This window comes from Anolis sagrei, chromosome 4, assembly GCF_037176765.1.
Source record: "Anolis sagrei isolate rAnoSag1 chromosome 4, rAnoSag1.mat, whole genome shotgun sequence".
NCBI classification, from domain to species: Eukaryota; Metazoa; Chordata; class Lepidosauria; order Squamata; family Dactyloidae; genus Anolis; species Anolis sagrei.
The window spans coordinates 212992931-213008991 of NC_090024.1; the positions used below are offsets into that span (position 1 = coordinate 212992931).

The 16061-nt window shown below is 36.8% G+C and overlaps 1 protein-coding gene across 19 annotated transcripts in view; it reads right to left on the reverse strand.

Annotated features, from left to right (window-relative positions):
• Window positions 1-16061, reverse strand: part of PTPRT (protein tyrosine phosphatase receptor type T) — a 713818-nt gene that overhangs the window by 30107 nt on the left and 667650 nt on the right. For all 19 annotated transcript variants that reach the window (XM_060772259.2, XM_060772263.2, XM_060772261.2 and 16 more), the window contains 5 exons: window positions 8784-8860; window positions 7261-7297; window positions 6241-6338; window positions 3556-3672; window positions 1565-1719 (listed from right to left, as the gene is read on the reverse strand). In XM_060772259.2, the coding sequence (XP_060628242.2) occupies window positions 1565-1719; window positions 3556-3672; window positions 6241-6338; window positions 7261-7297; window positions 8784-8860 (484 nt within the window). The remainder of the gene's footprint in view (window positions 1-1564; window positions 1720-3555; window positions 3673-6240; window positions 6339-7260; window positions 7298-8783; window positions 8861-16061) is intronic.

Below are 16061 nucleotides of genomic sequence, written 5' to 3' on the forward strand. Positions count from 1 at the left end.
AACCTGGTCTGAAATAATGTTTTTGTTGCTATTACTGTTGCTATTGTTAAAATATTTATGTCATGTCATTTACTGTGGACTCAGAAGGTGGCATAAAATGTAAACAATGTAAGATATTTCAAATTAAAATAATAAATAATTTAAACAAAATAAGCACATTTTAAACAAAATGGTCATTAAAACACCTTCACACACAATGCAAAGGCACACAAATGTGAACTTGGAAGGAAATTAGTATCCAAAGGCTTTAACAGAAAGCCATGTTGAGTTTGCCATTAGAAAGAAACTACATGTTGGTGCCAGTTGGATGTTCAAGAAGAGGGCTTTTCACAATTATTATGTCATAACCGAGTAAGTCCTCTCTCATATCCTCCCACTTCATATTACCACTATTGGTGAGACAGAACAGAAAGGACCTCATCACTCTGGAAGGTTATAAATAAAGATAAAATATCCTCAGTATTGCAGATTCAGAATGAATGCAATATCTTGCCCCTTCCCCACAACATTCACACACTGCCATGGTTTCTTATAATCTTTTATTTTGTTCTGTTTCCTACTTTGAAACTCTAAGTCCTGTTTGGGTGTGTGATCAATTTCCTTCTGGCGTTCATTGCAGAATGTTTCAATTTCTTCCACTTTTGTCTCTGTAGTTGGGACATAAACCTGTGTTGTGCTTATATCTTTAGGTTCTTCTCAAGTATTATTGATATGATTCAGCCAGACTTTTGCACTTTGACAGTTTTTGCTACATTTCTTACCACTATTAATATCACCCAATTTCTTCTTCAATTTTCATTTTTTGAGAAAATACTGTAATTATCTAACTCAATGTGTCTCATTTCTGTCCACTTTAGATTATTCACACAACATTTCTTGTTTTACTATGTCCAGCATCCCCTGATTGATACTACTTGCGTTCCATATTGTAAAGACTTTCCTTGTGCATCTGTCATATCAACAACTGAATGTCCTTTTGGCATCATTAGCCACAGAGCTAACACTTGTACTTGCTCCTAACCCATTGACTGCTTTCTCATTGTTTTATTTTATGTTGTTCCATTATAGGATTTTCATAGTGAAAGATGTTCAAAGGAGTTTTGTTAGATTTGTTTAAAAAATCACCTTGGGTTCTATGATGGGATCAAAGTGGGATATAAACAAACAAATAAATCATTTGTGGATCTTTGTAATATTTACAAAATTATAAAATATTTACAAATGACTTTTCCTTCCTTGTAGCCCATAAAGCATTCTTTCAAAAAAGTTTTGCAAGTGTAGTTCATGGTACATTGCAGATTCTGGTGCACTGCAAAACACAATCCAAAAACCTATGGTGCAAATTTGTGATAGCACTAACATCGTGGGAGCACCAATACATTCTATATAGTTATGCCATGCTGAATTTTGCATATAAACAGTGTCAGGTGTGATATGTGGTGGATTCTGCCTGCAAACAGTCATTCCTACAGGACAAGAGAACAGAATGCCTGCTGGGCTTGGGAAATAAGCACAACTGGAGAAAATTGATGAAAAGAAATGACAGATAGAACAAGCTGCATACCTGCAGTGAACAACAATAGGTCCTGCCTCCGGTGGATTCAGAAACTTCACTTGTCGAACAAAACCCAAGAGGCCTGTGGCATAACAAGGAACCCCATGATCTGGCCAGCTGGTGAAGTGGAACTGCCGAATCTCTCGGATTTCATGATAGCCTTTCTGAGGAAGAGAGGAAAGCCTCTATTTTCCACCATACTGAAATAACAATAATTTTGTTTCTCATTCCTGGCACCTACATAGCTATTTCTTTACTTACAGTTTTATTTTATACAGAGAGTAGCTATACATTTCAACTTAACCACATTCAAAATACACACACACACACTTTTTTCCTGGATGTTAGAAGGCAAAAAAAGAATTAAAATACCATTGGATGACTTTAGGGAAAATTACTTCTTAGTACATCACTTCCAAAATGGTGACTGGGATATTTTAAAGCTTTTTTTAAAAAAAACTTTTTTAGGTCTGAAAAGATTGAAAATTTCCACTCCCAGGATCTAGAAGGACTACAATACCCTGAGCAGCAGCAAGATAATCAGAGCTTTGTCCCGGGAATCAGGACTGCATCTACAGTGTTGAATTAATATAGCTCAACACCACTTTAAGTGTCATAGATCATTACTGTGGAGTCCTGGGATTTGTAGTTGGGGGGAGGGGGGACACCAGCACAATTAAGCAGAGAAAGCTAAATGCCTTTGAAAACTTAAACTCCCGTGATTCCATAGCACTGAGCCATGGCATTTAAAGTAGTGTCAAGCTGCATTAATATCACAGTGTAGATGCACTATAATTGATAAGTACTAAGACTTTATGTACAAAATTATGATGGAAACATGACAACATTCCTACTTCAACCAACCTCTTTTTACATTAAAAAACCAACCTCTTTTTACAATACTACGAAGGTAAATCTCTCATTTCTAACTAGAGTTGCTATCTCTGCCTTTTAATATGGCATCATGTTATAGAAAGCTAACACTGGAACAAAAATAACATGTAGAACTACAATTTAGAAAATCCTTTAGTTGTAAAAACTGCACCTTTGCTCCATTTTTAAAATTATTTCTCCTTTTTCTCTTTTGGCTGAAAGGTTTTTTTTCCCCTTTTGTTTAAAAATGTTTTTAATTATATTATTGGAGATGCCTTGAATATCTTGGTAGGAGAAAGGCTACATATAAATTGTATCAGTGTGTAAAAATATCATTAATTAAAAAAGATAAGATTTTATTTTATGAAATTATTTTAATTTTTAAAATTAATTTAAATACTTTGGCCATGTTCAATATTATTCAAAGTTATATGCCTGATTAATAACCATTCCTACCATCATATATTGGACTGTAAGAATTAAGGATCCTTGCTAAATCTAATGCAGCATCCTGTTTTTTCATTGTCTGACCAGAGACTTATGTTTGTGAAGTATATGCATAAGAGAAAGAGTTTTTACGATTATCACTATCCTCAGTTGATGAATGCTAACCTGAACAGACACTGTATCTTAATATATATATATATATATATATATATATATATTCACACTTCTGGCTCACAACTAGCAGAACATGACAGAAATAGTGTTCTTCTGCCAATGTTCCTCAGCAATGGTTAATCACTGACCCACCAAGGTAGGAATCACTGGATGCCAGTGAAACGAAAGGTCCTGTCACCTTAGTAATGCTGAATCACCACTGCTAGCAATTGAATACATGGCAATCATTACAAGGACAAAAGGATTCTATTTTTACAGTAAGGTCAAACTAGTCATATTGCAATGCATTGCACAAAAGTTTCACACAATAAGATGTGAACTACTGTCTTTGCTCCTATGACTAATAGCTATTGCTTGTCTTACCCTTCATGAATTTATGTACATCAATAAATAGAACTGGTGACTGCATATTTACCCATCATTAATCAGAATGAATTATAGGGAGAATTTGACTTATTGGCAAGATAAATCACCTGAGAGTGAAAGGAAAGTCAACATATGTTTACCTTTTGGACTGTAAAAGTGCGTATGACATACTCTGCCAATGGTTCTGTCTCAATTAAGGTGACTTTGATATCACCATAGACTTCGGTATCATCAGGCCAGTATCTGACACACTTCACCTAAGACAAAGAAGAAATGAAAGTGAATACTATTGTAATATGTACAGCTGAAAACTTTTACTTTGTATGCCTTGTCTATGTGAAAATTCAAAACATATAGGCCTATAACATGATACTCTCAATATATCCTCACTAATCTTGCATTAGTTCCATGCTTGTGTTACAACATTTGAAAATAGTATTGGTGCTCTCTACATCCCTCCATATCTAATTGGGTACTTTGAACTTGGAACATAAGGACCAAGAACTAATTTATCTACTCAATATAGAACAATTAGCCTGAATGTCAAACTTACAGTCTAATGGATTTGGCTGAATCATTATGAAATTATCCTCTTCCTAAAATTATCCTTATTAGCCCTTTTTGATAGGTTTCACTTGCTCAGTAAATGGTTTTGGAATTTAGAAGTCTGAATTTAGATAGCCATGATCAAGCTATAGGCAATGTACAAATGTTGTAATGGTTTTACACAAAATAGTATCTATTTAAGTGATGTTCTTCTGTGGCTGTAAATACCCCCATGTAGAGTACCCATCTGCAGAAAGATATTAGGCATTTCTACTAATAAAGCAGACCCTCTTTTGAGCATCATCAGACATGCCTTTTCCTTTCTGTAGATTTAACTGGGTGCTTTATAGTTTCTGCTTAGTTTGAATGCTCTTGTCAACAAACTGGTCATTCACAAGTTTCTTGAAAGATTCACTCAGGCCTCATCTACACTGCCACAAAATGCAGTTTCAGAATGCAGATCAACTGCACTGATCTGGATTATATGGCAGTGTAGACTCATATAATCCAGTTCAATGTAGTTCAATTTGAATTATAGAATCATAGAATCATAGAATCATAGAATCAAAGAGTTGGAAGAGACCTCATGGGCCATCCAGTCCAACCCCCTGCCAAGAAGCAGGAATATTGCATTCAAATCACCCCTGACAAATGGCCATCCAGCCTCTGTTTAAAAGCTTCCAAAGAAGGAGCCTCCACCACACTCCAGGGCAGAGAATTCCACTGCTGAACAGCTCTCACGGTCAGGAAGTTCTTCCTCATGTTCAGATGGAATCTCCTCTCTTGTAGTTTGAAGCCATTGTTCCGTGTCCTAGTCTCCAAGGAAGCAGAAAACAAGCTTGCTCCCTCCTCCCTGTGGCTTCCTCTCACATATTTTACATGAGAATTATATGAGTATACACCGGCCGGTTCATTCTGAAATGGACTTTTTGCAAAGATCCCAATGGAACTGTCTCTCTCATGAATCTATTCTCAAGTTTGTTAGTTTGAGTTTAGTACACAATGAAATTCAAACACTGACATAGTAAAGATAATATATGAAAGGATTCCTGAAGTCAGTGGATGGAGCTGCTTTAATGGAGAGGCTTCAAAGAAAAATCATGATTTTTCAAGTTTTATGAAGACTTGGAAGTTTGAACCATGGTAAGCCATGGACTACTCCACTCTTGCAAGAGATTGGAAATTTGGAAAAGATGAATGGTGATAAATTGTTACATGGTAGCAAGGCAACATGGATTCAACTTTAATCTGATAGGCAACTCCAGAATGAACATGTAGACTTTCTATTTATTGAATTTTGAATCACTGGTTCAAAATGTTAATAAAATAGTTATACATTTATTGAAGGCTTCTAATGAAAGGCTTCAACACTACACAAAATCATGCGTATTGTCCATGGACAAAAATCAGGTGCTAGAAGAGTTCTGTTGAATTTGCCAGTTTTGCAAGTGGTCACCTATATGCACTAGCAGAAGACATTGTTCTACTGAATGAGACAGCCCACATCAGCAGCTATCGTTCCACTCTGTGGGGGAGGTCTAACATATGTGTTTATGTGCATATTGTTTTGTTACAGAACAGAAAAGTAAAGACAGTGGCTCAAGATGGTACATGCACAAACTGCATTGCAGTTACCCATTGAATACAGACTAGATCTAGGATTCTGCTAGCAGGTGTTTGCAGTAAGTGGAGTAAAATATATATAGTATTCCTATATTACATTACTATATATATTGTTAAGTTAAGCTGTGATCCTGTTTAATTTCTCTGTTTCCACCCTATTTCCTATGCTATTATTCATTTCTATCCACCTTATTGAACCACTTTATCCTTTAACCAGTGCGCATAGTGGCCTTCTTCCCCACACAAAAATTAGTCTGCTGTTGCTTGATGCTTGTTTATTACTGTTATGCTGTTTTATGCTATTTTAATTTGTTATTGTTCTGTTTTTAATTGTATTTTGCCTGGGCTTGGCCCCATGTAAGCTGCCCCGAGTCACTTAGGGGAGATGGAGGCGGGGTAGAAAAATAAAGTTTTTCTTCTGCTGCTGCTGAATATTAAACTTTGAAAATGCATGTGTTTATGAATCCGAATTTTCTGGTAAAATATGTTGTAAATATATTTGAAATAGTATGTATCAAAACAGTTTCCTAGAAACATTTTTTAAAAAAATGCAGAATTGTGTTGAAATGGGATGGCACAGTTACAGGAATGAACCAATGCAAAAATGACATAATTCACAACATATGAATGAATGCTCCCAGCAACTATCATCATACCCTGCCTACTTCTACCAGGTTGGTGACCATGACGACACTTGCTGAGTTCTCCTGCCAGATCATCCTCCAAAAATCCTTCACTGTCTCTTGCATGGGTCCTGAAGAGCACAAAATATGTGACAAAAAGGACAAAAGATGATTGCAGTACAATTCATTTTCTGTCTCTGCTACAAATATGCCATGTTTCATAAAGTATACAAATTGTTATTCAAAGTGGTAGTTCCTGAAACCTGATGTTGAATCCAAGCAGTGGTGGTAATGCAGTAAGTACTGCAGATAGAGTTAACCATGCATAACTCAGTCCACAATAACATTGGAGAGTATGACAGAAAAAATGACTCCTCAGCCAAAGGAAGACATACACCAAGCTATGTTACTAAATAGACTTGAAATCGATGTTTTAAAAATCACCCTAATTATTTGGTGATTGGAGTGTTGTGTGCTTTCTGGGGTGTTTGGCTGTGTTCTAGCACCGTTTTCACCTGCATCTGATTACTTGAAAAAATTTACCTGATAATACCATGTTCTGAAATTGTCCCAATTCAACCAGGGCAACCATGATTAGATGTTCACTCTCTTGCTTTTTTGCTACCTTTACAATGCACCACTTTTCCTCCCAAACCTTGCCAATTCCTTCCATTGCTGCAAGCTTAGAGTTTGTATTCCATTCAGCAGTGGGAAACTTTTGCTCAGAACAAGTTTTCTTGTTCCCAGCATGACTCAAAACAAAACAAAAAGTGAAAGTGTGATAATTTTTGGAGGGGGGCAGCCTATACTGTGTGTTGTGTGAAGACAAATTCCTTTTTGAGGTAAGGAGAAGGAACATACACAACCTGGACAACACAAAAAATTAACCATTACACATAAAATAAACATGTACTTAAAAAAATACTTGGGAACTTGTTGCTTGATCCTTGTCAGCATGTTGTTTATTGTTCTTTTAAAAATGTTTAAAAATTACTTCTGAAATAATCTTTATAGCATGTCACTGAGCCACATACTAGCTATTCTATTATTTACCTTGTGTTGCAATGTAATGGTGAGGCCGATGATATCCCTGAAAAGAAGGAAAAAAACAAGGCATGGATCTCGATAAACTGGAAAACTGCCCAGTTCCCCATCAGCAGGCTGCCAAAACTCTAATCTGAGCTGGGGATATTACAATTTACTTTCCCATCTGACTTAAAAAAAAAACAACCTTCAAACAAGGCTGCCATAGCACACCATTTGAGAACAGTCCAAAGTGGAATAAACATTTGTCTATAAAGCATTTATTTAGTTGGATTATTCATGGCAGGATTTCCTATAATTTTCCATTAAATTATAAGGGATATATTTTATTTCCCCAAAAATGAAGAATGTGACATATTTCTAGAATCTCTATCAAAATGGCTTTCACTTAAGGAAACCTTACTTATTCCTTAATGGAATAAATATGAAGAAATCTGTGTCCCCTCATCTGAAAAACACACATCTGTTTCTTGTCAAAACTGAATCAGGCACCATTGATTTTTAAAACCGTATGGGATGTACTCTATTACATATGGTTTCCCGTTCCCTGAACTGAAGCATCATCTAAAAAGATTTTGATATAATTAAGGATTAAAGAGGCTTGCGTGAGAAATAAGAATGCTGTCAAATGATATGCTAACACTTAATATAGCTTTTATTTGTAATGAATCCCACAGGTCTAAATTAGTGAGGTGAAGAATGTTTAAACTGATGTCTGTATTTTTCTCTCAACACGCATGCTCAGAGAGCTTTAAAATGTTAGGTTTCTTTACACTTAGTTGGGTATACACCATTGAATTCCCAGTCAAAAGAGATTCTGAATTCCTGCTTCTACGTGTCTTCTCGAGGCTCATTTACACTGTTTAGACTGGTGTTATTGTGTCCTGGAGCAGCCTTGAATCTGGCATATTCATGCTGAATCCAAAGATTCCTCTCCTCCCACTTTCTTCATCTCCCATTGCTTATGTTTTATTTTTTTGCCATGCCAACATTTCATGACTATAGAAGTGAACAGCAGTTCCTTGCTAATTTGACTGGTTCAGTGAAATCTGGCACATTCTTGGTACATTGCAGATTTTGCATATGGAAGTCCTTTGGTCAATGACAGAAACATAGGCTTTATACCATTTTGGACAATATTGTCTGTGTTAACTAAAAGGTGCTCTATACTGTCTTTTCCATCACCTGGCATCTGTTCATTTTAACAGAACATCCTATGGAATCTTGAACCTTCTGCATACAAATCATGAACTCTTCCATTGAGCTATGACCCTTCCATTTCCCAATCATCATTATTGGGAAAAAAGATGGAAAATTCATGTATTTGGGGGGGATAACTCCCATGATTCCAGTTCACAAGTCCAATGGAATCTGCAGTCCAAAAAGTAATATTTAAAAACTTTGGTAAGAAAATCAGAAAATCACTATAGCTGCAATGGAGATGACTTAGACTTTATACAACATATATCTATAATGCAGCCTGCTCATTATGCATCCTTTAAAAACAATGGCAATGATTTCATTCAACTTACATCTATATAATTGGCATTTATGTAGTCTGAATGGGGATCTCCATCCAGCAACTGGAGCCTCACCCTGGAGTGATCATCTGAAAATAAATATGCTGCTGTTATTTTAATTAAGAACTGTTCAAATAAAACAAAATAAGAGTGATAGAGAAAATGTAAAGGCATGAAACATTCAAGGAAGAAAGTGTTTGCAAAAACTTGATGTCTAAATAACTCTCACATTTAAAAGAGACATGTACACAAAATATTCAAAAATATATCTGCATTGTTATCCTCAGTTAATAGTCTTAGTTGAATTATGTGGGGAAGGGAGAGTATCTTTTAGAAGGCTGGTGGACACCAATTATTATAACATCAATGATACAGTGGAAAATGGGGACAAAAGCATCAATGAAACAGAAAAAAATGAGTAAAAAGTGCTGGAACTCCAAACTGCTTAGGAAAACAAAAGATACCAGCTGGAGAGAGTGGCCCATGGTCTTAGATGCCTATTTTCTAATTCACAGAGCTTAAGAAATAAACAAGATGAATTTGAAATTATATCACAAGAAAGCAAATATGACTTGAAACCTGGTGGCATAAGTTTAATGATGGAATGTAACAATGATTGGGTATAGAATATTTAAAAAATGAGTTAAAGAAAGCGGGGACTAGCATTCAATGTCAAGGATGTGTACATTCAAGAGCAGATACATGACTTGAGACATCAAAAGGAAATTAAGACCAATGGGGAGGGAAACAGCAAGGACACCATTGAGATAGTATATTGCATCCAGGCCAGAATAAAGACTTGGATAATGCCTTTCTAGCAGCACAATGACTAAACACTGAAAAATCAGAGATAAATGTGATAACCACCCTAACATTTAAAAGTCATATAAAGTGATGCTTCTTTAACCCATTTCTCTGTGTCTGGTCTTGCTATTTCATACTTGGCCATAGTATACTTGGCCATAGTTAGTTATCAATACATCAATATCTACTTCAAATGAATAAAAGTCTTCATGACATGATGAATTACATCCAAAGATGCTAAAGGAAAAGGAGAGTTCCCAGCAGATTAGTAGTAAACCGATATTATCCCATCTTTTAAAAGGAAGGGGTGGGGAGGACCAAAGAACTATCAACAAGTCAGTTAGGTTAGTAGGGTAGCAGATATTCCACATGACACGATCAAAATTCAAAATGATGTGTTTATTGTGTGTATGATGTGGAATTGAATTTTTGCCATAGTTTGTAAGCCACTCTGAGTCCCCTTTGAGGTGAGAAGGGTGGGGTATAAATATAGTAAATAAATAAATAAATAAATAAATAAATATGACCTTGATAGATCGAAGAGCTGAGCCAAAACTAATACAATCAATTTCAATGGAAATAAATGGATGATGGTGCACTTAATACAATTTTAGGCTGTATAAATAGGCATATAATATCCAGATCAAGACTTTACTGAGAGCCCTCCATCCAGTTTTAGGCACCAGAGTCCAAGAACACATTGACAAGTTGGAATGTTCTGAAGGGAGTGACCAAGATAGTAAGGAAACTAAAGCTTTATAAGAACATCTTAGGGAGCTACAATATGTTCCCACACTTTCATTGTAACCCTAATTAATTATTTTTCCCTTTCTTTTCTTTTCTTTCTTTTTTCACACTCCAATTTATTGGAGTCTAATTTTATATGCAAGGAAAAAATCATTTTTTTAAAAAAAGAACATTTTAGGGAGCTGAGTATATTTAGTTTGGAAGAGGAAAGACTGAAATGATATGATAGAGCTCTTTGAATATCTGAAGCAATGCCATGTAGAAGATGGAGTGGACTTGATATCTTCTGCTGCAAAGATTCAAATATAATCCAGTGGATTCAGACTTTTTTTTTTTTAAAAAAAGGATGTTCCATTTAAACACTGATAATAATGTCTTCACTTTAACTGCTGTTTAGCAGTGGAAGAGACTACCTCTGTTAGCAGAGAGATACACATATCAGGAGGAAAAATGACATACAACACTTAAGGAGCAAAACCTTAACATCTTGTTGTTTCTCCTGGAACTCTCAGTAGCCTTTGATACCATAGACCATGGTATCCTTCTGGGACACCTTGTGGGAACGGAGCTTGGAGGTACTGTTCTACAGTGATTCCAGTCCTTTCTGGAGGAGCATTCCCAGAAGGTGTTTTTGGGGTACACCTGCTCGGTCCCACAACCTTTGTCCTGTGGGGTCCGGTAGGGTTCTGTATCATCCCCCATGTTGTTTAACATCTACATGAAGCTACTGGGAGAGATCATCTGGAGTTTTGGAGTTTGATGTGATCTGTACGCAGATGATGTTCAACTCTATTACTCCTTTCTACCTACTGCTAAGGACGTTGTCCAAGTCCTGTACCGGTGCTTGGCAGCTGTAATCATCTGGGAGGGCAAAAAAATTGAATCCAGACAAGACCAGAAGTACTTGTGGTTAGTTTCAAGGCTGTGTTGGATGGGGTTACACTCCCCCTGGAGGCACAGGTTTGCAGCTTGGAAGTTCTCCTGGACTCATTGCTGAGCTTGGAATACCAGGTTTGGGCAGTGGCTAGGGGCCTTTTGCACAATAAAAACTTGTACACCACTTGCGCTCATGCCTTGGGAAGTCAGACTTGGCCATGGTGGCCCACGCTCTGGTTACATCCCAAATAGACTACTGCGACATGCTCTATGTGGGGTTGCCTTTAAAGACTGTTTGGAAGCTCCAAGTCATCCAACAGGTGGCAGCCAGATTGCTCACCGGAGCGGGGCACAGGGAACACACAACTCCCCTGTTATGCCAGCTCCACTGGCTGCCAGTCTGCTACTGAGCACAATTCAATGTGCTGGCTTTATCCTATAAATCCCTAAATGGTTTCAGCCCAGCTTACCTGTCTGAATGTATCTCCTCCTATCAACCATCTGCCTGCTGCAAGGACACCCTGAGTCCCCTTTGGCATGAGAAGGACAGGGTATAAATATGGTAAATAATACATAAATAATAAATAAAGTTACAAAAAGTGAACTACATGGCTGAAAGAAAAAGAGACTAAAATTTTCCTCTAGCTAGGCTAAGCTCAATCTTTGAGAGCAAAGAAACTAGAAAATTCCAGGAAGGGGTCTGGAAACTTGAGAAAGGGCCGTGACAATGAGAGATTGCAGCCTCAGCATCAAAGATGGCCATAGGACAGATAACTTGAGAGGTTAAATTAGGGATGAACTTCCCTACAAACATTTAAAACCCTATCTACTGATCAATCTATTTCCCATCATGAGGGCTATCTTACATGTGTATAGCACTGTTGGATCCCAACAACCTCATAGAATGGTGAATGTATTGTCAAAGGCTTTCATAGCTAGAATCACTGGGTTGTTGTAGGTTTTGCAGGCTGTATGGCCATGTTCTAGAAGCATTCTCACCTGATGTTTCACCTGCATCTATGGCAGGCATCCTCAGAGGTTGTGAGGGCTGTTGGAAACTAGGAAAATTGGGTTTATATATCTGTGGAAAGTTCAGGGTGGGAGGAAGAAAGAATTTACTGCATAGGGAAGCTGATGAGGAAACACAACCTACAAACTATCTACAGACCCATCAAGAAAATCCATAAATGCTATGTTCAGCAAAGGACAAGAGGGATCCTCTCACCTCTGCATGAGTCTACCATATACCATGCTGCTGTTGACAAGTCTATACAAGGACCACCAAAAGCAGCACCCAAAAATGAATCCAGGAACATGAAAGGCATTGAAGACTACTTGAACCAGAGAAGTCAGCCATAGCAGAGAATTTGGTGAACCAACCTGGACACAACATATTATTTGAGAACACAGAAATGCTGGACCACTCCACAATCACCATGTCAAATTACACAGAGAAACCACTGAAATCCACAAGCATGTGTACAATTTCAACAGAAAGGGGAAAAAAACATGAAAATGAACAAAATCTGGCTAACAGTATTTTAAAACTCTAAAATTAGAACAGTAAATAAAGAAGAAAACTCAAACACAGGGGAACTCCAGAGAAGAAACAATCAGGAACAGCTCATCACCTCTCAACAAAGGATTCCCCCAGGCAGGAACAAGCCACACCTAAAAATTGCCAGGCCATCAAATGCTAAACATTCCCACCTAGCTCCAAAAGACAAGAGTTCTTTCTCCCACCCTGGACTTTCCATATATATATATATATATATATATATATATATATATATATATAAGCCCAATTTTCCTAGTTTCCAACAGACCTCACAACCTCTGAGAATGCCTGCCATAGATGCAGGCAAAATGTCAGGAGAGAATGTTTCTAGAACATGGCCATACAGTCTGGAAAACCTACAACAACCCAGAATGGTAAATGCATCTTCTTTAGGGTTTTTAATCAAAGATTGGATAGTCATCTCTCAGGAATGCATTAACTGTATGTTCTGGCAGGGTATTGGACTAATTATTTTTTGCAGTCCCTTCCAGTTCTATGATTCAGTGTTGTATTTCCTGAAATTGGTCTTTCCCTAAAAATGCATGGAAATCTTAGCTTTCTTTTCAACATGAACTTTGGTGGATTAAAGCTGAATCACTTCAGAGAAGAATCCCACTGCCAGAAGAACTGCTCTCTCTCTCTCTCTCTGCTTAAGATCATGAAGAGACATTTGAAATGTTTATTATTATTTACAACATACTTGGAAGGAGCTAAAACACATATATTAAATATGTTTAAAAGTAAAGTAGGCTATACAATTATCAATGATACAAAGAAGATAAATTAATTTGATGAGAACTGATCTTTTTAATGCACTTACAATGACTAGATGATATACAGTAGTGTTCAAGAGGGGAGCCAGCTTTAGGCTTCCTCTACAGAATAGTGGATACAAGGAATAACAGGAAAGAGACAGAAAGACAGAAGGATTAAGTGTGTGTGTGTGTGTGTGTGTGTGTGAGAGAGAGAGAGAGAGAGAGAGAGAGAGAGTAAAGTAATTGCTGTTGTACACTTTCAAGTCATTTTTGATATAGGGCAACTCTAAAGTGAAAATATCACAGGAGTTTCTTAGCAATATTTGTTTGAAAGCAGTTTGCCATTGACTTTCTCTGAGGTTGTGATTTGCTCAAGGTCACTCAGTGGGTTTCAATGGTTAAGTGCAGATTTGAACCCTGTTGTCCCAGAGCTTAAGGGTACATCAACACTATAGAATTAATGCAGTTTGACATCACCTTTACTGCCATGGCTCAATGATATGGAATCCTGGGACTTGATTCAGGTCTCTAGCCCCTATCTGCCAAAGAATATAGCTGCTTCCTTGGGGTCAATTAAGTTTGATTTTGTTTTCAAAAGAAAAATAGTAATAACTCAAATAAACAGTACAAAAGGGGGAAAAGAAGGTTAAGATGAAGAACATAAAAGGATACAGTATGCAAGTTACAGAGCCATGTTAGTTAAATAGTTCTACACATAAATGTATTGTATCATCAGAGACATAGACTGGGGGGTGAATCACTATATATATTCTTTAATAAACAAAGGAAGTTAAGTAAATGGGAAAAATCCAACTTTGACATTTTTTCTGGTAAGAGCAATGAATTGTCCTTTCGAATCGGCATTAGTTTCTTTTATTTACTTTTATTGTCCCTTCTCTTCTCTTTCAACTCTTCATAGTATTCCTTCTTATTTTATCAATTAACTAATTCAAACTTTATTTTTTCTACACTTAATGGCAGCCAACTATATGCATTACTAATCTACTAACAAATGAAATTAACTTTACGATCTATATATAATAAGTCTTCTTATATAAATGTATATAATCTATACCTTTTTGAAGTTATACACTTTTTGTGTATTATCTTGTTGTAGAATTAAAGTTAATTTGTCCATTCATCCATTTCAAAATTGTTTGTAACCCATTCATCTGGTGTTGGTGTTCTTTGTTGCTTCCATAGTTTCATATATTAAAATCTTTCTGCTGTAGTCAGGTACTTTACTTACTTAGGTGATCCCTCATTGTCTGAGTATGATGGGCCTCCAAGTATAGTGTCTTGGCGGTGGATACGTAGGTGGCTGTTGAGCCCTATGCTTGATCTGCATGTTCTACCACAGTGAGGGCAGCGGATTCCAGGTGGAAAGCGGTCCTGATCAGGGTTGGCTTGATACACCTTCCTCTTGGCACATTTCTCCCCTTTGCCCTCCATTTGAGCCTCTTTGAATTCCACAGCACTGCTGGTCACAGCTGACCTCCAGTTAGAGTGCTCAAGAACCAGGGCTTCCCAGATCTCACTGTCCATGCCACAGCTTTTAAGGTTAAATTTAAGGCCATCTTTAAATCTCTTTTCCTGTCCACCAACATTCCGTTTTCTGTTGAGTTGGGAATACAGTAACTGCTTTGGGAGAAGGTGATTGGGCATTCAGACAATATGGCTAGTCCAGTGGAGTTGATGGTGGAAGACCATCATTTCAGTGCTGATGGTCTTTGCTTCTTCCATCACACTGACATTTGTCCACCTGTCTTCCCAAGAGATTTGTAGGATTTTTTGGAGGCAATGCTGTTGGAATCATTCCAGGAGTTGAATGTGATGTCTGTAGATAGTCCACGTTTTGCAGGCATATAACAGGGTTAAGAGGACAATAGCTTTATAAACAAGCACCTTGGTATGCCTACAGATTTCCCAAACCTCAAGAACTCTCAACTTCATTAGGATTTTTTTTCCATTTCAGCCATTCCAGAATTGTTTGTAATCCATTCATCTGGTGTTGGTGTTCTTTTTTGCTTCCATACCTTCACATGTTCAATTCTTGCTGCTGTAGTCAGTGAGATTCTTTCCTCGTGTTTTGGTATTTGCTTATCTAATAGTCCCAATAAAAAAAGTTTCTAGTTTCAGTGTTACATTGTTTTTATTAGGTTTTCAATATTAGTATGCACTTTTCTCCAGAAGGCTTTAGCTAGTCCACCACTTATGATAAAAGTTTCCAGTCATTCGTTTATATTTCGTTTATATTTGATTTTTATTTATCTTTGAGAGGGTTTTTTTTTTGGTGTTATGGAGATTGTTTTGTAAACATTTTCTTTAATGGAGTAACTTCTTGTGAATTGTAATATTTTCTTCAAAAGTTCCTCTCATTTCTCACCCTGTTTTTTGCCCATTGGATCATGGGCTCTTTAATTTGTTTATCAATTATGTATTCCTTCAGAAGATATTGATATATTTTCCCAATTTGGTTTTTTATTTGTAATAATAAATTCCATTGATTCTCTGATTCTTGTATAACATGTTTTGTTTTATTATCTAAGC